We start from the raw sequence: 22,500 nt of genomic DNA, 5'->3' as shown, positions 1-22,500 counted from the left end.
GTGCGTGCGACATTCTGTCCTAAATATGTCTTCTCATGTCGACCACAACATTAAACTCCTGAACACCTGTGTTGCATTTCCCTCAACACTTCTTTTATAGATTCCAATGTGCGTGAATGCATGCACATACTGTGCACGCACACACACACACACACACAACATAGACTGGCAAAAAAAAAGGCTGCCAACAATGCCCCCCAACTGCCACCCAGCTGTCTGAATTTTACAGCCAACAAACACAGACCAACTATGTTTTATAACTAATGCAATAATTCCATGGAGGAGTCTCCATTATAATCAACTTGAATCCCCTCATTCTAGAAGATGACTGGGGGTGTTGTTGTGGATCAGAGTCAGTGTCACAGGAGGGTTTGAGTCCAACCTAATGGTGTGGGGTTGAGTTCCACATCTTTACTTCTCCTTAAATGCTTTTACGCTGTTTTATGCCTTACTGTATGTAAACTTAAAGCATTCTACAAATAAAGCACCAGTCAGACATGAAACCTGCCCTTGATTGTGTGATCCGGAAAATATAACGGTCCTCCTCACTCCTCCATACTGTAATGGCCATTATTTAACCTATTTGAACTGAACCATTATTTGAACTTCAGGATCAGCAATTGTTAAATCGATAAAGAAGGGGAAAAAAGCTGATCTACAAGCTCACAAAGACAGAAAGAAAGGTGTTTGCTTTTTTGGAAGATTTTGTAAAATGAAACCATGAAAACCATAATGATATGCCCAGAATAGGGACGCCATGTTGAAAGTGGTCAAACCTTTGGACAGACTACAATAAGTGAATTAAAACATTGGTAATCGGTAGGGGTGTAACGATATAGTAAAATCGTTTTTAGTATGAAGTATATCGAAATGAAAACAGCAACATTGACTTTGTATCGTATCCTATCGTTTTGCAATGCAAATAATCGGAATCAAATCATTTTGCTTTGCAAATAATCGATTACATCAACACTACATTTTTGTGCGCGGTATTTATACATTTTTAATTTCTAATAATAATGTCAAAGTATTTTAAATAGTTACTGTATCGATTAACAAATCATTGAATCGTATCGTATCAGATCGCCATAATGAACCAATATCGTCCATGTATTGTATCGTCAACCCTGTATCGTGATACGTATCGTATCGCTGTTAAAATGTATCGTTACACTACACGTGTAAGGACTAGGATGGTGGTCTAGGACTGTGGTCTAGGATGGTGGAGGACTAGGATGGTGGAGGACTAGGATGGTGGTCTAGGACTGTGGTCTAGGATGGTGGAGGGCTAGGATGGTGGAGGACTAGGATGGTGGAGGACTAGGATGGTGGTCTAGGACTGTGTAAGGACTAGGATGGTGGTCTAGGACTGTGCTTCTCAAAGTGGGGTTTGGTACATTTAGTGTGCTCCAAATGGACCCTTACAGGTCTGTAACTCTGACAGTTATGGGGGTCTTTGAAATTAAAACATTTGAGAAGCAGTGGTCTTGGACTCATGGGTCAGGGCCAGTGTTGATTTTGACAGCAAATTTTGATTTAGTTTTAGTCATAATCTTTTGAATGAAAATAATTGAATTTAGTTTTAGTCATATTTTAGTCATCTGAAATGTTTTACATTGAGTCTAGTTTTAGTCGACTAAATATCATGTGATTTTAATCACTGAATCTACAGTTCATATTGTCATATAAGTCATATAAGTCTTGATGGCGTCGTAATGGCTTATTTTACACTTGGTTGCATGCAGAAAATAGCCGATCTATAAGCTTGTAGATCTGCTATTTGCAAAGCGCAACACCTGAGTGCAACCAAATCTAAAATTACTTCTCTTTTAGTTCTACTGGATCTCTTCTGCACTAGTCCCTCCCTTACATTTTACTCTAGTTTGAATTTGTTGACGAAATTGTCAATATATTTAATCTTAGCTTTAGTCATTATAGCTTAGTTTTTATAGCTTAGTTTTTATTTAGTCTATGAAAAAAGTTAGTCGACAAAATGTATTTTGGCAAGTCTTGATGGCGTGTAAAAAAGTTAGTCGACGAACATTTTTCATCATAGTTTTAGTCAACAAAATCAACACTGGTCATGTGCTCCTCACCATTCTCCAGTGATGCGGGTCTTCAGCTCGGGGAGCAGGAACTTGTCGTGGAAGCAGTAGATGGAGGAGATGTTGGAGAAGATCCCTGTAATGACGTCCTGAGGGATTCCAGCTTCTGTCAGCTTAGTGCAAAATACCTGCAGAGAACAAACAGGGTAGAACATCGTCACTGTCGAGTGGTGGAAACCTCTGATCTCCAAAACAGTTCAGGAAATGTAAAGAAAAGAACCTGTGTTCCAATGGACACAATGTAGTTATGATTTAGTCACAAGCTCTTTAATACTTTTCATTGGTTCAATATTTATAAAACCCACAGACACACTTTCACATTTAATAGCTACTGTATTTTCATGACTTTAAGTGGGGCCTCTTTTATACCTATAAAAAAGGTTTGATATGATGCAAACCTTCGTTCCTGTCAGAGGATTTTGCACATTTACACACCAAAGTTTCATGCAGTGTGGGTATGCATGGCCATGGAAAATCAATCGCCTTTTTCTATCCCCGGAAAACTGACCTTCAACTTTTTCCACAAAGCATATCGTCGCTATCGGATGGAAACTGTATGTACATATGTACTTTTCAGGAAATGGAAAAAAATGACTTGTCTTCCAATGGATCAAATGTAGCTTTTATTTAGTCACAAGCTCTTACTTTTCACTGGTTAAATCCTTTTTTAACCCACAGACAGACATGACCATGCACTTCCAACCTGGCTTCCCAATTTTGGGCATGTCATTATAAGCAAAAAAAAAACAAAAACAAAAACAATAGCTAAAGATGGCTATTTACTGGACTACTACTGTAGCTTTTAGATCTGTTATTTCAGCTGCTTTTGCACAATACTGTCATACAAAAAATAAAAAATAAACATAAAAAGATGAAATATGGACTGGAGATACATTTTCGCCCGACAGCAACAATAGGGATCATAATTATATCATGTGATATGAAGCCTCATCCATCAGTTCCAACAAGCTGTCAGGCCTGCATCAACAGCCTGCATCAACATCAACAGCCATGCTAGTGTTTCTGTACAAAGTGCTGCCTGCCAGCCTAGCTTGAAGGCAACAACAGGAAGTAGCGGTGGCAATCTCCCCTGTGATTGGACAGCTGTACTATCTCCTCCACCACATGAACTAAATAAAGAGGAAGATGACTCAACCACGCTGTAGTTAAATAATTACAATAAGCAGAAATAACTAAATGAGTTGACCACTCATTGTGTCTGCCTCTGGAAAGAATCACTTATACTTTGAAAAATAAACAAGAGATGTTTGATAAGATATGGGGACGGTTTATCCAATATATTACGGTGGAAAAACATTGTCCCTGCATCCCTCCACATCTGCCGGTTATAGCTCCACCATGAGGCCGATTTCTGCAAAACATATTGCTTATGTTAGTCGCACAAATTTCATCCAAATGTCACGCAAATCGGTACACATGATCTCTGTGATCAAGACAAGTCTGTTGGATTTCTCAGATTCTACACTGATTGGCTAAGATTGCCTTCCAAAGTTTTCAGGAGTGGCCCGTTTTGTACAAAATGCTGCACATGTCCTGCTTCTCCAGAATTATATCCTCATGCTATGAGTGATCTGGCTCTGCATTTCCTCAACAAAATTAAGAAAATTGTTGCAAAAAACTAACAAACAAAAAAACATGTTTATATTATACTCCTAAACATTTTGCCAAACATCTCACACAGTCCTATCCTCCTGGTGGAGACCTGTGCCCAGAAGGGCACTTTTTCTAGTTGTTCATGTTTTTCCATAAATCACTGAACAAATCTACAAATCTACAAGCTCACAACGCATTGCATTGTTAAGTGTTTGTGTGTGGGTTTGAAAATCAATGAAAATCATTAAGCTTGTGACTAAATTATATTTACATTACATTATAGTTTTTCTATTTTCGTAAATTAATGTCCTACGTGATCATACTACAGCCTCACACAGTAGCACATCCGCAAGCTCGAAATGTGGCGCAAAGTGCTGCGTTTTCAGCTTGTCGATCTACTACTTTTGCTATTTTTTAGTTTGAAGTCTGAAAAGTACGGTAACTGTTTTAGACATAATGAGGTTTCCACCCAACAGAGATGATTTGCTGTCTATATATGCACTGTAGATATATTTTGTTTCACACACAAACTCATGTGATTATCAGGCTGGCCATCATTTTATACTGTGTTTAATCCCAGCTTAACACACACACTGTGAGTGCAGCGAGGGCACGATACTGTGGTGACACAAACGCACAGGCATAAAGCTAATTGTGTTTGGAAATATAGACGTACAGTCTCTATTGCACAACATAAAATGAGTGTAACACTTATTTCCCACTCATTATGAACACTCAGGATTTCATAGTGTACACACATACAGTTGGAGGCCATCGATATTGTCCTTTTCTTTTTGCTGAGGTTTGCGTGATCTGCGCAAAAGGACAGTTAACCCATTTTGGGCGGGAACCCCTTTTGGTGTTTTAAACATTATGTTATAATTTAGCTATTGAAAAATAGCAGATCTACTAGCTCATAGCGCGCCACCGAGTGGCGCGCTATGAGCTAGTAGGTCTGCTATTTTTTTTAAATCGTGAAAATATTTATTTCAGAAAACTGGAGGATTTAGAAGGATTTTTTAAAATTTTGAGGTCAGGCCTAAATGGGTCAAATGATAAGGGACAATATCGGTGGCACCCAACTGTAGCAGACTAAACAAGAACAGTATCATCGCTGTCAGGCACAAACCTTGTGTGTGCATATTTCATCTTTGCACGTTTTTTTCTTCATAATTGAATGCCTTATTTTATACGGCGTTGTATGACAGTGATACACAAACGGAGCGACAATGTTTACTTCTTTCAAAACATTGGCTAGTTAAACTTTTCACCTATGCCCAAAATGTTGTAAAAATGTAAAAAAAATAAAAATTTAAGTGTGTCTGTGGGTTTTCTAAACATTTAACCAATTAAACATAATTAACAAGAGCTGGTGACTAAACTGCATTGGATCCACTTGGACAGATCAAGGTTCTTTTTTTCCATTTCCTGAAACATAACAGTTTTAGGACATACGACTACATGTAAACACAAGTATGTTTGGAACACACCCACCCACCCACGCATGCACACACACACGCGCACGCATGCAGGCGCACACCCACACACCCACATTAAAACCATGTTAAAGCTGATTAATCAGACAAGAGGAAGTGGATCATATAGTCTTAATCCAGCTCAGACCTGATCACACCACTGACACACTTTATCACAACAACACACACAGTGCCACTGTGTGTGTGCGCGTGCGTGCGTGTGTGCGTGTGTGAGTGCGTGCGTGCGTGCGTGCGTGCGTGCGTGCGTGCGTGCGTGCGTGCGTGCGTGCGTGCGTGCGTGCGTGCGTGCGTGCGGGCGTGCGTGCGTGCGTGCGTGCGTGCGTGTGTGCGTGCCTGCCTGCCTGCCTGCCTGCGTGCGTGCGTGCGTGCGTGCGTGCGTGCGTGCGTGCGTGCGTGCGTGCGTGCGTGCGTGCGTGTACCTGGTCAAGCAGGTTCAGTCTCTTAACGTAAGCCTCCTCAGTGTGGAGAAGCTCTTTGGCGATGTTCAGTAACTTCTGAGCCTCTGGACACTGTGGATGGAAACACACATACAATTAATTACTTACATTAAACAATTTCTATAAGGCAGCATAAACACACTTATTACGTATTATAACTTGCACTTAGAAGTAGGGTTGTCCCGATCCGATCATGTGATCGGAATCGGATTGGGAGCAAAAAAAACGTGATCGGGACATCCCTATAGTATCAATATTATATCCATATCATGATATTAGACTGGGTATTGTCTGTGATTTTGGATATTGTATTATAGTGTTGTGTATGTGTTATAAAAATCACACCCGTGTGAACTGAGTGGTGTAAGGTCTTATATAGACTGATCAGCTGTGGTCTGACGTAATGTCTGACGTAATGAAATCACACCCGTGTGAACTGGGTGACCATAGCAACCGTACTCATTTTTTGCGAACAGACAGACAGACAGACAGACACGTAAACTAACAAAGCCAGTTGTAGGAGTGGTTTACACAGCTCAAAAATATAAATATCGGAAGTAAAAAAAACGGGACATCCCTACTTAGAAGTATGCAATAATGCTATCTACTGTCCACCTGGCTGAGAACCACTGTCCTAGAAGGCTGATGTGTTTTCAAACATTGCACAATTTTTTAATCAATTTGAAAAACATTTTATGGAATCCCTATGTTGTGTTATTATAGACCATTTTATAATGACTTCTATACTAGCAGTAAGACGGCTGGGGGCGAGAATACTGTACTATGGAGCGTACAGGGTGTGATGAGGTCGGATCAAGATATGGAACAGGTCAGCTCCATATATGGAGATCTAAGGGTGGCAGCAGTGTATTGAATATACAGGGTTTGATGAGAGCCCAGGTAGGGCCAGGCCTTAATTTTTGGGCCTATTGAGAACTCTAGTTTTCGCCGGCTGCCGGGCGCGGCTGCACAAATAACTTTGGGGCAGGCCCGTCTAGAGTTTAAATGGACAGGTATCAATGAAAAGGGATGACATCACAATCGTCACATCATGATGTCACAATGTCACAATGACCTGGGCACCTGGGGGCCCGGGGACTGATGTCATGATGACCTGGGGGCTTGCCTGGGGTGAGCGACGGGGATTTGAGTTAGGACGGGGACGTGTATAGGACGGGGATTGTGCGTTAGGTGTCAAAAACGCAAGGTTTCATACTATTTCATAATTACTGGTGGCTAACTGACATTTTGTTTTGGCCAGGAGCACAGTGTACTTCCAACAACAGCTTGAACTTGAGCTTTATTGCCACATCACAGGTTTAACTCATTGAGATCTGATTGTACAACAGTCTCCTGAAAAACATACAGTATGTTGTTATATCCACCAACATTTAAATTATATTGAATTTGACCGCCAACCCCATCTCAAAATATTTTGTTCCAGGGACCCCCAGAAGCAAAGATTAAAAAAAAATCACACCCGTGTGAACTGAGTGGTGTAAGGTTTTATATAGCATGATCAGCTGTGGTCTGACGTAATGTCTGACGTAATGAAATCACACCCGGGTGAACTGAGTGACCACTTTCCTAGATCTAGGAAACATCCTAGATCCGGGTGTGATTTCACATCCGGGTGTGAAATCACACCCGGATGTGATTTCACAACTGGCTTTTTTTGTGCAGAAAAAATGAGCATGGTTGCTACGGTCATCCAGTTCACCCGGGTGTGATTTAATTACGTCAGAATTTATTTTGAACATAGCAACCATGCTCATTTTTTTCTGCACACAAAAGCCAGTTGTAGGAGTGGTTTACACCACTCAAAAATATGAAAAATCAAACATGCATGGTTAGTCATATATGGCAAGACTGCTTAATCAAAACAAGCACATCACCAAGGAGCAAGTCTCAACCAATTTACAATTGCAAAAGCATGTTGCATAGACAACATGCTTGTTGTCTATGCATGCATAGTAAACTATCAACTGTCAAAAATAGGCCACACGAAGGGATACAAGGAAGGAGAAGTGCTAGGGGGTGAGGTTGAGTCTGAAGAGGTGAGTGCTAGGGGGTGAGGTGGAGTCTGAAGAGGTGAGTGCTAGGGGGTGAGGTGGAGTCTGAAGAGGTGAGTGCTAGGGGGTGAGGTGGAGTCTGAAGAGGTGAGTGCTAGGGGGTGAGGTGGAGTCTGAAGAGGTGAGTGCTAGGGGGTGAGGTGGAGTCTGAAGAGGTGAGTGCTAGACAGACAGGGGGTTTCTTTCATGTGGGGGGTATTAAATCGAGCCTGTATTTATTGTGTATCTCATCATTGGGGAAACCAAACCAGGCAAAATCTGCATAATTGAATTGATTGAATGCATGTTGCAACAGTCAGCGGGCTAGAGTGTGCTGACGTATAGAGAAAATAAGGATGTCTCCTCTCTTTATGAATAAGAGCTGCAGCAAGAGTAACATTAAAGGGACACTTCACCATTTTTGCAAACAAATATTATGTTAATGACGTTTAGAAGATTTAGAACACTTTCCTGGGGGTCTTTATGTGTGTAATATGTGGTTTTAGATATTTTAGATTTTAGCAGTGAGCCCAGTGTCTCTGATGTCATGGACACTGGGCTCACGACCTTCCTGGACTAATAATAATTCCCATAATGCTTTGGTGCACTGCTCCTCCTTGTGGATAGGGGGAGGGCTGTCTTACTGTGACAACATGTAGGATGAAGAGGAGCTGACCTAAAAAAAATGTCAGCAAGAGTTTGATGGAGGAGCTGGCCTGGGTGTTTTGTTCTGCTGTTAAAGCTGTATTATTTCACTGACTGTCAGTAATCTGTTCCAGTTTGTTGAAGAGAGGAGGGTTGAGTTTGAGCCGGAGAGGACGGGATGAAGGAGCTCAGCTCACCTGGTTATAAATGTTTCTTCCCTCTGTTTTGACTGTCACCTATTTCTGTCTGTACAGAACTTTTGATCCAACTGGTTGGTCCATAATGTGACAGTTAGACTGAACAGACATTGGGGACAGAGGACAGCTCCTGTTGTGAAAGTGTGGGTTTTGCAACAGCCTACTCTTTTATTTTGACACCGACAGACACACACACACACACACACACACACACACAACCACCCACACACACAAGTTAGTTATTGTGAAATACTGTAAAAAGTCCATCAAAAACAAGGCGCAAGAAAAGTCTGGCATTTTCGCTCTCCTATCACCTTGTAATGTGCATCGCAAACAAAACCCACATCCTCTGTGACAACACTGCGATTATGCAGCTATAAACTTGTCAGCTGGAATATCCATGTCTTACACACACACACACACACACACACACACACACACCCTGGGCAGTAGTGTTGGGATCAGGAAACACTGAAGACCGGAGATCCTTTGCCAAAAAGGCTCTGGGTGTGTGATGTTATGTCAGTGAATTTGTTGGGACGAATTTGGGGAAATATTTTTTATATAAATTATTTGACCTCACAATGCTAATTCAGACCAATGGGGAAGCAGCAAAACCTGCTATGCAAATGCATGTATGTAACTGCTGAAAGCTCAGCGATTGTAAAGCAGTGTCTGCCTTCTGTGTCTAAATTCCTGATCTAACAGTGTGCCATTGTTCTTTCTCCTGACTTTCAGTATATTTTTAGACTCTAGACTCAAGACTTTACGCACTCACACACTGACTCAGTGACTGTGGGTCGGTTCTGACAGCTCATGTCCAAAACTGGGAGAGTGTCGTTCACAAATCGATGGCCAAAGTCAAGTCTGGGACGTAGTGGGGCTTAAATGTTAGATAGGCTGTTTCTCTTTCATCGGACAGGCCTCACCATCTCCTCTTACATCTCTCCGGTATTCATCCTTTTACATAACAGACAGAGCTGCTTTTAGATGTGGCTTAGTCACTCGTGAAACAGTCTACGTTTCACGCAGGGGTATTCTTTGACAGTTGAGTTAATAATAGCAGAGGCTAACTTCGTTTTCCACTACATGAAAGGCCATCTCAACGATCTGAGGCATTGATTCACATGGACTTGAAAGCTTCTGCAAATTTCTACTGTACGTGAACCTGAAAATAGGAAAAGAAACCGAGGGATGTTGTAAAATCAGGTAAGAGAAGTGAGAGGTGTATAGAAAGACTCTAAAGGTCAATGTCTGTCCACCATTGTCTTGTAGTTGCAGACAACACAGGAATCAACAGTGAGTTTGTGAGATGGATAATATGATAGATGTTTCTGTTCTAGCACAAAAAACATTAAGTACCATAGTGGAGAGACTTGCATGAACCACTATCTTATATATTAAAACATTAAGTACCATAGTGGAGAGACTTGCATGAACCACTATCTTATATATTAAAACATTAAGTACCATAGTGGAGAGACTTGCATGAACCACTATCTTATATATTAAAACATTAAGTACCATAGTGGAGAGACTTGCATGAACCACTATCTTAATAAACATTAAGTACCATAGTGGAGAGACTTGCATGAACCACTATCTTAATAAACATTAAGTACCATAGTGGAGAGACTTTCATGAACCACTATCTTAATAAACATTAAGTACCATAGTGGAGAGACTTTCATGAACCACTATCTTAAACATTAAGTACCATAGTGGAGAGACTTGCATGAACCACTATCTTAATAAACATTAAGTACCATAGTGGAGAGACTTGCATGAACCACTATCTTACTTAAACATTAAGTACCATAGTGGAGAGACTTGCATGAACCACTATCTTAAACATTAAGTACCATAGTGGAGAGACTTGCATGAACCACTATCTTACTTAAACATTAAGTACCATAGTGGAGAGACTTGCATGAACCACTATCTTAAACATTAAGTACCATAGTGGAGAGACTTGCATGAACCACTATCTTAAACATTAAGTACCATAGTGGAGAGACTTGCATGAACCACTATCTTACATTAAGTACCATAGTGGAGAGACTTGCATGAACCACTATCTTTATCTTATATATTAAAATATTACTGTAAGTACCATAGTGGAGAGACTTGCATGAACCAATATCTTACGAAAAATGAAGATGGAACCAAATATTCGTCTTTCATGCTCCGGTGTCACAAAAAAGGAACTAATTACACTGAAGAACCACCTTTGTTTGCACCTCCAAAACACTCACTTGAGGTTGAATTCCCTTCCCGTATACACAGTTACACACCTACTTGGGCGTGAGTGACGTCACTGTAGCTGAAAGAATAATTGTAGGTTAAGGTGTGTGGTACTCACTCTGTTTGGCTCTGAGAGTCCATGCAGGTGATCAGCCTTGTCCCCTCCCTCTATCTCCCCACTGCTGCCCTCGTCTAAGTCACTGTCCTCGTCCTGCGTGGAGTCGCGCTTGTTGCCCAGGGCGACGCAGCACGACACGCTAGTCTCCGTCTCTGTGACGCTGTCGTAGCGGTCCTCCTCGTCGATGGCGTCCTCGTTGGGGAACACCTCCCCTTCCACGGCGCACGACGGGCTGTCGATGCCGCTGTCCCGGTTGGGGATCTTCCCGTTCTGCTCCAGCAACGACGACGAGTCCGGCTTGTCCCGGAGCTCCTCGCGCTCCGTGTCGTCGAGGCAACCGACGATGACGCCGCGCGACACAATGTCGTCGTCCAATGGCACGTCGTCCAGAGGCACGTCGTCCGAGCCGTCCATGTGCACGGAGCCGTCCATGTGCACGGAGCCGTCCATGTGCACGGAGGACAGCCTGCGCGACAGCTCCTCCTCCGCCGTGGCGTCGTCGGTCCGCTCCTCCGAGGCGCTAAGTGCAAGTTTGTCCCCCACAACGGGGGAGGAGGAGTCCGCGGAAAGTTTCCCTCCCGCCGCGGTGTCCTGTCCGCCGCACGGGTCAGACGGGACGTCCATTTTCAGACACAGGTGGAGCTGGGTCCTCGGAACCACCCCCAGGATAGGAACCCTGGGGAGCAGAACAACAACACTGTCAAGTATTTGACTGGTGATGAAATGTGCATCAATATCACCCAATGCAAGACAACAAGGTTTATGTTGGCTACTTCATATTGTAGCTACACTGGGAAAACATAATAGTCAGACTATGTGATATGAAGAACATATTCAGAATTGTGTTCATTTAAATGTGGTTTAAGTGATATATTTTTTTAAATAAGTGTTCAGTAGCTCCAAATTCTGATTGTGTATAAAGTGTACAGTAACAAGGGTGTCCCCGTCTCTCCAGCGCTTTAATAAACAGAAAATGCAAGTTCAAGTGGGTAACATCTTTATCCAATTAGGAGATAGAACACAACATTGATGCAGCTTAAAATGTTCTCTCCTGACTGGTATCCTGTTTAGTACAGAGCTGGAGAGTTCGGGAGACCATTGTTTCTGAACAAACACGCCATAGAAATAATATGTAGTTTAAAAAAAGAAACACATACTGAAAAAATGCAACCAGACCACTATACACAGACAGATGGAAGTGTGGAATCTACTTCTCACCACAACACAAGAACACAAATACCATAAACTGTCAGTGATAATGATGGTTAGACGGAGCGTGCACTACCTGTCATTCCTGCCATGCCATTTATCATTACCATTGCATATTATAGGGCACATTCACCAGACTCAAGCATGAACTCTTATGCAACCGCTCTTGGCATGACACTAATTCAATAAGCAAGGTGAATGAGGAATGTTATCCCTGTTTCTCAACGTCGGGTCCGGGGACCAACAGGGGTCCAAATGGACCTGGGTCTCATCTGTAACTCGTAAGTTACGGTAATTAAACACTGAGGATTTTACAGTGTAGTCAAAAAAATAAAAACGTATCAAATCGGGGTCCGTGGCCTAATGCATGTTGCAGGTTCTTGAAATTCAAAAGATGTCGTACCTTGAGTTCTCAAACCTCTCGATGAGCAGTCCCACCTTCTGGGCCTCTCTCTGAGGCTGTGTGCCCAGGCCAGGAGGCGTCTGGCTGGGCTTGGGCTTGGGTGGAGGAGGGGGCGCTGGCAGCGGTCTGGACGGAGCAGGTGGAATCCTCTTGGGTTTCTTGTCCTGTCCCAGTGCCAGCAGGTGCTGAGGTTTAGGGGGCACTACGACGAGTCAAGGGGAAAAGAGAGACAGAGAGAGGAAAGACAGTAACTGTCTGTCAGTTGTGTTATGTAACCAATAAAGGTCCAAGCGAGAAAGGCTCCATTTCTGTGTCCATGTGTGTGATCCCTGATGAAAAACAACACCTTAAAAAACGGTTAAAAGTCCAAGACAAGAACAGGGAGTTCTAAAAATGTATCTGCAGAACGCGACCGACACTGAACTGAACTTCCTGGTTTCAGAACAGGATGCTGAGATGAGTGTGTGTGTGTGTGTGTGTGTGTGTGTGTGTGTGTGTGTGTGTGTGTGTGTGTGTGTGTGTGTGTGTGTGTGTGTGTGTGTGTGTGTGTGTGTGTGTGTGTGTGTGTGTGTGTGTGTGTGTGTGCGTGTGCGTGCGTGTGGTTGTAATGCACAAAACCCTCTCCAGACACAGAAGCTTGAAAGCTATTTCAAAACACACCCTGCAGTAGTCTATGTCTGCAGATAAGAGCTGCAATGATGCTCAAATCGAGGAAGTAGTGTTTTGTGTCATTTAGTTCTTGGACTTTGGTGGCTCAATTCAATTCAGGAAGCAGGTAAAACAACTTGGTGTTCCTCCCTCTGTGCGTGTATGGGTATATGCGTGTGTGGTCATGTGTGGGGAGGCGGGGGGTGGGGTACAGTGTGACAGTGTGAAAAAGCAGCCTGGTTAAAATATAATGCCAGATTTAATACTGTGACTACTTCTGCTACTTCCACTTCATGCCATCATGAGGCGAAGACATATGGTGTAGAGGTAAACAAGGAGTGGAGCTAGTGTAGGTCTTTGGGTATTTAGAAAAAATGTGGGTATTTAGTTTATGGAATTTCCATAGGGCAGGAGCCTAGCTCCTGTTTCTGTTGCGTGAGGCAGCTTGATGTACATGTACGCCCCAGGCCTGGACGCTAGTATATCGCAGGGACTTACCCCCAATCCAACCCTTTGATGCTGAGTGCCAAGCAGGGAGCCAATGGGTTCCATTTTTCTTTGGTATGACCCGGCCGGGGATCAAACCCCGACCTCCCAGTCCCAGGGAGGACACTCTAACCACAAGGCCACTCAGCTGGTAAAATGTAATACAATTAAATTATATATTCATCAGTGGAGTACACGGTCAACTAAACAGTGGTATCGAGCAGTGGAGTACACCGGTCAACTAAACAGTGGTATCGAGCAGTAGAGTACACCGGTCAACTAAACAGTGGTATCGAGCAGTGGAGTACACCGGTCAACTAAACAGTGGTATCGAGCAGTGGAGTACACCGGTCAACTAAACAGTGGTATCGAGCAGTGGAGTACACCGGTCAACTAAGTATTCATGGTTTAAGTGGTTAAGTGAACTGAAGTCTAATAATGCACTAATAATCATTTAAAAAACTCCTGGAATATAAATTTGGGTCATTAAAAACAACATTAACAACATTAACAACATTAAAAACAAATCTTATACTGGCCTTTGAACTCAAATTAATTTCACCCACTTGTTTTTTTTACACGTGTAAATGTGTAAAGCTCTTAATACTGACCCTGTGATGGCTTGCCTTTTTCTTTTAAAGGATTCTCTTGCTTTTTGAATTCTACATTCTCCATAAAGGTAAATGAAAGAATTCCTTGTATTCCAGCCATGACTGCAGGTGGTGAGTAAATGATAGAGCAAAGTCATTTTGGGGGTGAAGAACTCCTTTGAGACCTGGCTGTCATTATAGGCGTTGAAATGATCAACCAAGGACAACCAGAGCCGGACTAACAATGGAACTAGGTGGAGCTTAAGCGCCAGGGCCCGAAGCTTGCAGGGCCCGGTACAAGACTATAGGTACAACTGTTGCTTCTGTCGAAAAATATAACGCAACACAGGAACCCCCGCTAGTGTTTTTGGTCTTCTCGTCTGACAGTTTCTGTAGCAGCCTGATACTAGCAGCAAGGGGGGGCCTGGGGGGGTTCCAGACGGCTGCGCGTCGCTTCCTCCTCCGACAGAGGGGAAGCGAGTAAGCGACGCCGTCAGAAGCCCCCTCGCTCAGGAAGGCCCCCTCTCTCAGACCGACCAACGTGTGTTGTTGTTGCGACAATAACATAGCCTACAGCCTATGTAAGAGGAATATAAACACAAGACCTTGGCGCAAAACTTCATATTTACCCTGCTCTAATGCAACAAAAGTGTGTTCTTACATCCTCCATTTCACGATTTCAGCACTCGTGAGTAAATTAATGTAATTGCTAATTTGCTATTATGAAAGTTTTCAGTGACGTTGCACCCACCACAACGTGGTTGCATTGTCGTCAATAATTAATCTGTCTTTAAAACGTTCTAATATTAATATAGCATGTCACGGGGCAACCCGTGCCCTATAAACATACATTGATGGAGAACAATGCTCATACCTAAATTACACAGTTGCAGCCCTAACTTTGCCGGCCGGCGTGGAAGACTGTGTTAATGGACATGAGTGCATATTTTTATTATTGTAGCTTAGTGAATTGTAAAAGAGAACTTTGCAAATATTGTCACAGCATATATGTTTGGTGTCATTGGTGTTTAATGATGGCACCTGGCTCTCCTGCAGTACTGGTGATCCTCTTGACTGAGTGGAGGAAGGTTCCAAGTGCTATAGAGAGCAGGAGGGGTGTCTGTCTGGTTTACAAGAGCTCTTGTGTTATGTTTTCTATTTAGCTTGATGTTGTGGCGCATTGCCGCGCATGTAATGTATTTCAATGGGTTTAGTAAACCTAGGTAATTGTGTAAGTTAACTCATGGGCCGTAGTTAGCCAGATGTTGAGTTAAATGTGTTACCAATTACAGAACTGTTCCTTGGTATTGTCTTGCCTAGTATAAGAGGGATGCTGCAGGGGCAGTGAGTGAGTTCAGTTGGGCTTGAGGCAACCAGAAGGTAACACCCAGGGAGAGCTACTAGGGGGCCCTTGATGGAAGGGTTATATCCTAATAGAGTTTCTCAAGTTCTGGGTTTGGTTTCCTAATTTGCTTTCAAGTAATTTTCTGTCTTTTGTAAGTTTAGTCTTCAGTGTTTATTTTGTTTGTCAGGCCTGTGTGTCCACTGTAAATACACTGCAACCGGGGAAAATAAAACACCCTAAGAGGTATTGCTGGAGTCACTTTTTGGAGCCTTGGCCACTCGGCCAACTTTACATAGCATATTGGCATTGTCTGTTGGTACACACGTTATATGGACCATGTAACAACATGGTCAACAGCACTGTTTGCAAATGTAGCTACATTTGTTGGCCACAAAGACAATTTAGACAAAACAAGCTGCTGCATGTTTATTGTTAATGACTGTATTAATAACCATAAAGTAATCTCCTAGTCCTTACATAATAGTTTAGCAGAGACTGAAGTTGGAAAGGCTGTGCCCAGTGCGGCTGTGTCTTGTGTGTCAGGCTGTCAGCGGGCAGCGCAGGCAGTAGTGGATATGCGCTAAACGGCGAAATGCATGTTAATTAATTAATTAATTGGCTGAATCTGTAGGGCCTTTGATTTTGTGAAGCGCCAGGGCCTTGAGAGGGGTTGATCCGTCACTGAGGACAACTGCTCAGTGGGGGTGACCTTGTGGATGTAATGATAGTGAACCTATCTGCAGTGGTACAGTACATGGGTCAGTACAGTATATACAGTATCATTTATTTACCTCAGTATCAGCAGTGCTACAATACGGGGCTAAGTATATACAGTATACCAGTAGCTCTCAGCGTTTTTGGGGCCAAGGACCCCCAAATTTACATATATTTGGCCGGGGACCCCCATCTGAAAATGTGTTGTGCCAGGGACAGGAGAAGATTTGTGTAAAAAAAAAAAAAAAAGCAGATGTGCAAGCTTGTTGTGAGCTTGTATATCAGCTAATGGGGGTCCGTGGCCACAAATACAAATGCATGCAACAAACTGGGTGTCCTTGAAATGAAACCAGTATATTACCTAGAGGCTTCTGTGCGGTCTGCGGTCTGGGCGGGGTGGCAGGCTGGGGGCGGGGCTTGATGGCAGGTCGGTCGTGACATGTCCTCGGGGGCGGAGCTTTCTTTACCAGCCGTGGAGAACACAGGTATTCCACGGATCCACACTGGTACGGCAGGGAGGAGGGAGGGAGGTCTGGAGGAAGAGACAAACACGTATATCAAATAGCTGACCTTCTGGTATTCACTATTCAGAAGGTCACCAGTTCGACCTCCGGCTCACCCATCTGCATGTTGTCCCTGTGTCCCTGAGCAAGGCATTTAACCCCTAACAGCTAACCATGAAATAGCCCAGTTGTGGTTGTGGGCAGGTTCTAAGTGTCACTGTTTCCACCTCTTCAAAACACATGCCACTCCGTTTACACACGTTTGCACTCAAAGGACCACAATGGAGATGAGCTCTCAAGCTTATCCGTCCATCAATCAATCAATCAATCAATCAAAGCTCCCCACTGAGGAATTGTCTGAGCTGGCCATCTGCTGAGTGCACGCAGAAATGTACATTGCAATACTCCTCCTTTTTATAAAAGGTCATTATTAATGCAATTGTTACTTTCACATAATATACAGTAATCACAGATCTTAGACAATTAGACACACTTTACAGTTTGACCGCATGAAACTAAATGTAAAAGCCAGCGTCAGCACCACCTCGACCCGCCAGTGTAGTCTTACAGCGGAGCTGAACACTGCAGTGCTGGGTGACCTTGTCCTGGGTGCGTTTCACACAGAGAACAAGAGGAACCAGAGAGGACCATCGATCCTGACTGCAGGCCAACATGGCCCCAGGCAGCACAACTCACTGTCTGTCTGTCTGTCTGTCTGTCTGTCTGTCTGTCTGTCTGTCTGTCTGTCTGTCTGTCTGTCTGTCTGTCTGTCTGTCTGTCTGTCTCTCTTGTGCGTTAAAATGTGTCATTGCCTTAACCACTTTAACCTTGACGTACCTACAGTACAGTATGTTCAGCATGTCATTATAGGCATAAAAACAATGCAAGTAACAAACTAAAAAGGTGAAAATGACTGATCTACGAGCACACAACATGTCACATTGCAAGTTGGTGGGAAAACAAACAAAAACAATGTAACATGAAAGATGTCCATGTTGAGGGTCATAACATTGGCTTGATCCATTTGACCATGTGTGTCTGTGGAACAGGCGGGACAGGTTTTTTTCCAGTGTTTAGTCTGCACGCACAAACGCACCACTGCCCACTGGACAGATGTCCAGTTGCCATGCAGCAAAATGGAACAACTGAAAAGTTGTTTCCAAATCAGTCAGTGACAAAACATTTCATCCACTATGAATAATAGGAATTTAAATCCAGGCAAAGGTAAATCATACAATAGACTATATGCATCATTTGCAATAATAACAATTGCTCTGTACAGGCAGTGCACATGTGTTTTGTGTTCGTGTGTGTGTGTGTGTGTGTGTGTGTGTGCGTGCGTGCGTGCGTGCGTGCGTGCGGGCGGGCGTGCGGGCGTGCGTGCGTGCGATGCATATTGCAAGGTGATAAGGGAGTGAAGATGCTTCTCTGACTTCTCTTACACGTCTGTTTTGATGGATTTGTGGACGCATTTTTACAATGTTTCACAATAACTCAGTTTCCTGTGTGTGTGTGTGTGTGTGTGTGTGTGTGTGTGTGTGTGTGTGTGTGTGTGTGTGTGTGTACGCGCACGCGCGCGCGCGCGTGCCGGTGTGTGTCTGCGCGCGTGTGTGTGTGTGTGTGTGTGTGTGTGTGTGTGTGAGTGTGTCTGTCTGTCAGATGCACACACACACACACACACACTCTTGCCGTGCACCTACATGCCTTTGGTCTGTGCACGAGAGAAGCGCTGCAGTAGGTCTTTTTTACGGCCGTCGTGCTGACAGGCCGTGTTTAGCGTAGCTGTTATCTGATGTGTTGTGTCCATTAGACTGCAGTCGAACTATGATAATACTGCAGCTATGTAAACCACTCTTCCATTCCTGCAGGCTTTGTTGGACATGTGCACTAGATATATTCACTGCATGCCAGCCTTATCTCTGCTGACTTACAGCACCCCCCCCCCCCCCCCCCCCCCCCCCCCAAACCAAAAATTACACGGAGAGAGAACCCCCACCGGAGCACGAGCAGGCAGTCACAACTGATGTGCTGCTTTTCAGCTGTGCTCCAGGCAGTGGAAGGACAGAATTATCTCAGTAATGAGTTCTGTTATGCCGAGAATAGCTGATCTACAAGATCACGACGCATCTCATACACAACGTGCCGTGAGCTTGTTGAGCGGCTGTTTTCGGCATGCGACACCGTCGCACGTCGGAGCATAACATTTGGCATTATACGCTATTGGGCCCCACGTGGCTCCATCGCCAGCAGCACCGCAGGCTTCCTCACCACCCGGGGAGGAAGAATAGAAGACAGGGAGGGAGTGAGGGAGAGAGATACGAAAACTGCTAAACAGCAAATTCAATGAAAAATGCAAAAGATGAGGTTTAGGGACTGAAAAACTGTGAAATAGGTCTCTCACAGTAAAAATCTCAATTTAACATTCATGTCATTCCGAGAAAGGTATTAAAGAGTAAAATGTGGTGGATTGGTTTTCAGAATTGGAAATCAATTTGGCTGTCACATCACAAGTTCCCAGATGTAGATAAAAGTGTGTGAAATTATTTTATTCGTACAAGCTTCGTTGTTTGTAGTTTTCAGGAAAAGGGCAAGAAGAGACCAAGGTCCAGCAAAGAGCAAGGAAAACAGGATAAAATCAATCAGGTCAAATAATGTTCCTAGTGGACGTGGGTTTTGTAGTTCATCTTGGACTTGCATGGGGTGCCCAGCAACAGACAAACTGTTCCTTCTGTCATCTTCCACTAATACCAGCAATAAATCAGGGTCGCCTAGTAAGTATCCAGTTGCCTCAGATAGGAAAAAACTTTTACCCACGTGAACAACTTAAGAGGCATGTCCTTCAGACCGGCTCCTGACCCCGAGACGAGGGTCATTCTTGGGAAAAACAAACAAAACGTCTGTAGGAGTGGTGTGGAAGACAGGGGCATAGGGGCCCGTATCTATGGAGACCCGGGATCGTAGTCATGGTTACGTGAGAGAGCGAAACCTGGCCCGGACATCAAACAGGCTGACAGTAAACAGGAACTCGACGACACAGCAGAGAAGCAGAGGGAGACGCTCTCTTCAAACTCACACAATGCTGCTGACACTTCATGATCAACTGATTAGGTAATGGTTCACATGAACCTAAGACGTGCAGACTATGCAGGGCAGTAAAATAATACAACTTTTTATCATCCATTACATCATGGTTGGTTGTTCTCTGAAAACTGTAGGTACGAAGGTCACTCTATTCCTTTTAATACTTCCTAGAATATTCATTAAAAAAAAGAAGAAAACGGTGTAACACTCGACAGAGTCATGGCAACCATGTAGACTTACGCAAAGGTTAAAATGTAATTTAGATAGAATGTTTTTTTAGAAAGGTCCTAGGTTCATTGTTTCCAGGTATCCTATAGTTTCAATGTACTATTTTGTATTATTTTGATAGTATATTGTTCCTGGTTTAGAATGATGCTAGGTCCTTGGTTTTCCTGTGATCCTAGTTTACTGAGGCACTAGTACTACTATACTGTCTCTCTCTGCATTTGATGTATGCGTTCTACCTTTCTTATTGTAAGTTACTCTGGATAAAGAGGAAGAGCACCTGTGCTAAATGCTGAAATTGTAAATTGTAAATATACCTTGACCTGGATAAGCTGGTTTGGTTAAAACATTGCATCAAGTAGTATTGTTACCTCCTCATCGCAGTTTGTTCCACACATCCAACAGTCCAGGAAACAAATGAATGGAAAAATCCAACTCTACTTAGTCCATATCAAAACAAATCCTGCACTCCCAGTTTAGTTTGCCAATCATGTGCATGTGTGTGTGTGGCTGCTCTTTGTACCAGCTCCCTGGATACACACACACAGCACGCGCGTGCACACACACACACACACACAGTCACACACACACACACACACACACACACACAAACAAAGACACTGTAAGGCTAAGTCTAGGTCTGTCTCAGACTGTCTGTTGTCGGTAGGTGTGCTGGAATAACTACAGCTCTGAGTACACCACCAGCCAAACCTGATCTGTGTCACCTGCCTGCCACCGGGCCCCAGGGGGCAAAGGTGACATGTGTGTCACCACCGCATCGCATACTGTAGATCAGGGGTCTGCAACCTTTTTTAAATGAAGTGCCATGTTTGTATTTTCTAGATCGTCAGTGTGCCATATCAACATTAATTAATTTGAATGACACCACAAGAAAAATTCCAACATATTTTGCTTGTCCACAAATATAACGTTTTTCCTTCTTTTTAAATATTTTCTTTCACGTTGTTATAATGATCATTATACTCAGGGCATACTCAGGGCAATAACAGAGTTCAGTTTTAATGAATGTAGAATGCAGGATGTAATTTACACACAAATGTGAGGGATTTGACTCATTTTTTTTAATTGTTTATTTAAAAGCAAAAATACTCTCTCACACACTTGCCAGTGTGCCAGTGATCTCCCTCCTTTGTGCCAACATGTTGGCACTGGTGCCTAAGGTTGCCTACCCCTGCTGTAGACACACTGGTGCCTAAGGTTGCCTACCCTAGTACCCCTGCTGTAGACACACTGGTGCCCTAGGTTGCCTACCCTAGTACCCCTGCTGTAGACACACTGGTGCCTAAGGTTGCCTACCCTAGTACCCCTGCTGTAGACACACTGGTGCCTAAGGTTGCCTACCCTAGTACCCCTGCTGTAGACACACTGGTGCCTAAGGTTGCCTACCCTAGTAAACCTGCTGTAGACACACTGGTGCCTAAGGTTGCCTACCCTAGTACCCCTGCTGTAGACACACTGGTGCCTAAGGTTGCCTACCCTAGTACCCCTGCTGTAGACACACTGGTGCCTAAGGTTGCCTACCCTAGTACCCCTGCTGTAGACACACTGGTGCCTAAGGTTGCCTACCCTAGTACCCCTGCTGTAGACACACTGGTGCCTAAGGTTGCCTACCCCTGCTGTAGACACACTGGTGCCTAAGGTTGCCTACCCCTGCTGTAGACACACTGGTGCCTAAGGTTGCCTACCCCCCGGGAACCCAGTGTACTCTCTGCTGCCCCATCTGGCGGAGTCAGGTTAGTAGATAGCACCCAGCTAGGAAATCACGGCACCCATGTTCTTCACAGTCCAAGCCACAATCCACAGTGAAAGTGATGGGATTTGTGCAAAGCAAGCAATGGTGTCACCCTGACAGAAGAAGAATAAATAAAAACTAAATGTGATAATATGCAAGATAAGATAAGCTATTTTCACTATTTGTTGTACGAGAAAGTATGCAGGGCTTAAATGGTTAATTGAATCAGTCACATATGGATGGGAGTAATGGAGCGATTAACGTTGTATCTCTTTTTTCATAAATGAATGCTCTACTAAACTTCATCATACCAGAGTGTTGCACAAAAGTAGTGAAAATAGCAGATCATTTTCATCATACCAGAGTGTTGCACAAAAGTAGTGAAAATAGCAGGCCATTTTCACTATTTTATTTTATTTTCTAAATATATAAGTAATAAAAAACGGTTTTGGACATACAAGGATTGCAGTGACGTTAAGAGGCTTCATTTCACATACAGGTAGTGGCGTTTCCAGGAATTACATTTTGGGCAGGCAAGAATTATATTTTGGACAGGCAAGATGTGTTAATTGTCGTCTCCCCGTGCACAATCGTAGCACTAAAGGTTTTCAAAGAGATATACCTGCCAGACGAGTA

At 43.5% G+C, this 22,500-nt stretch overlaps 1 protein-coding gene across 1 annotated transcript in view; it reads right to left on the bottom strand.

The window, feature by feature from the left end:
* Nucleotides 1-22,500, bottom strand: part of fgd (faciogenital dysplasia) — a 93,805-nt gene that overhangs the window by 19,254 nt on the left and 52,051 nt on the right. Inside the window, exons 2-6 of the mRNA XM_079526493.1 lie at nt 16,664-16,834; nt 12,520-12,721; nt 10,908-11,583; nt 5,635-5,724; nt 2,097-2,233 (exon numbers count right to left, since the gene is read on the bottom strand). Of these exons, the coding sequence (XP_079382619.1) occupies nt 2,097-2,233; nt 5,635-5,724; nt 10,908-11,583; nt 12,520-12,721; nt 16,664-16,834 (1,276 nt within the window). The remainder of the gene's footprint in view (nt 1-2,096; nt 2,234-5,634; nt 5,725-10,907; nt 11,584-12,519; nt 12,722-16,663; nt 16,835-22,500) is intronic.

The sequence above is a fragment of the Electrona antarctica genome, assembly GCF_951216825.1.
Source record: "Electrona antarctica genome assembly, chromosome: 2".
NCBI lineage: Eukaryota > Metazoa > Chordata > Actinopteri > Myctophiformes > Myctophidae > Electrona > Electrona antarctica.
The sequence above is the reverse complement of the archived record's forward strand: the minus strand, read 5'-3'. Positions and strand labels throughout refer to the sequence as shown.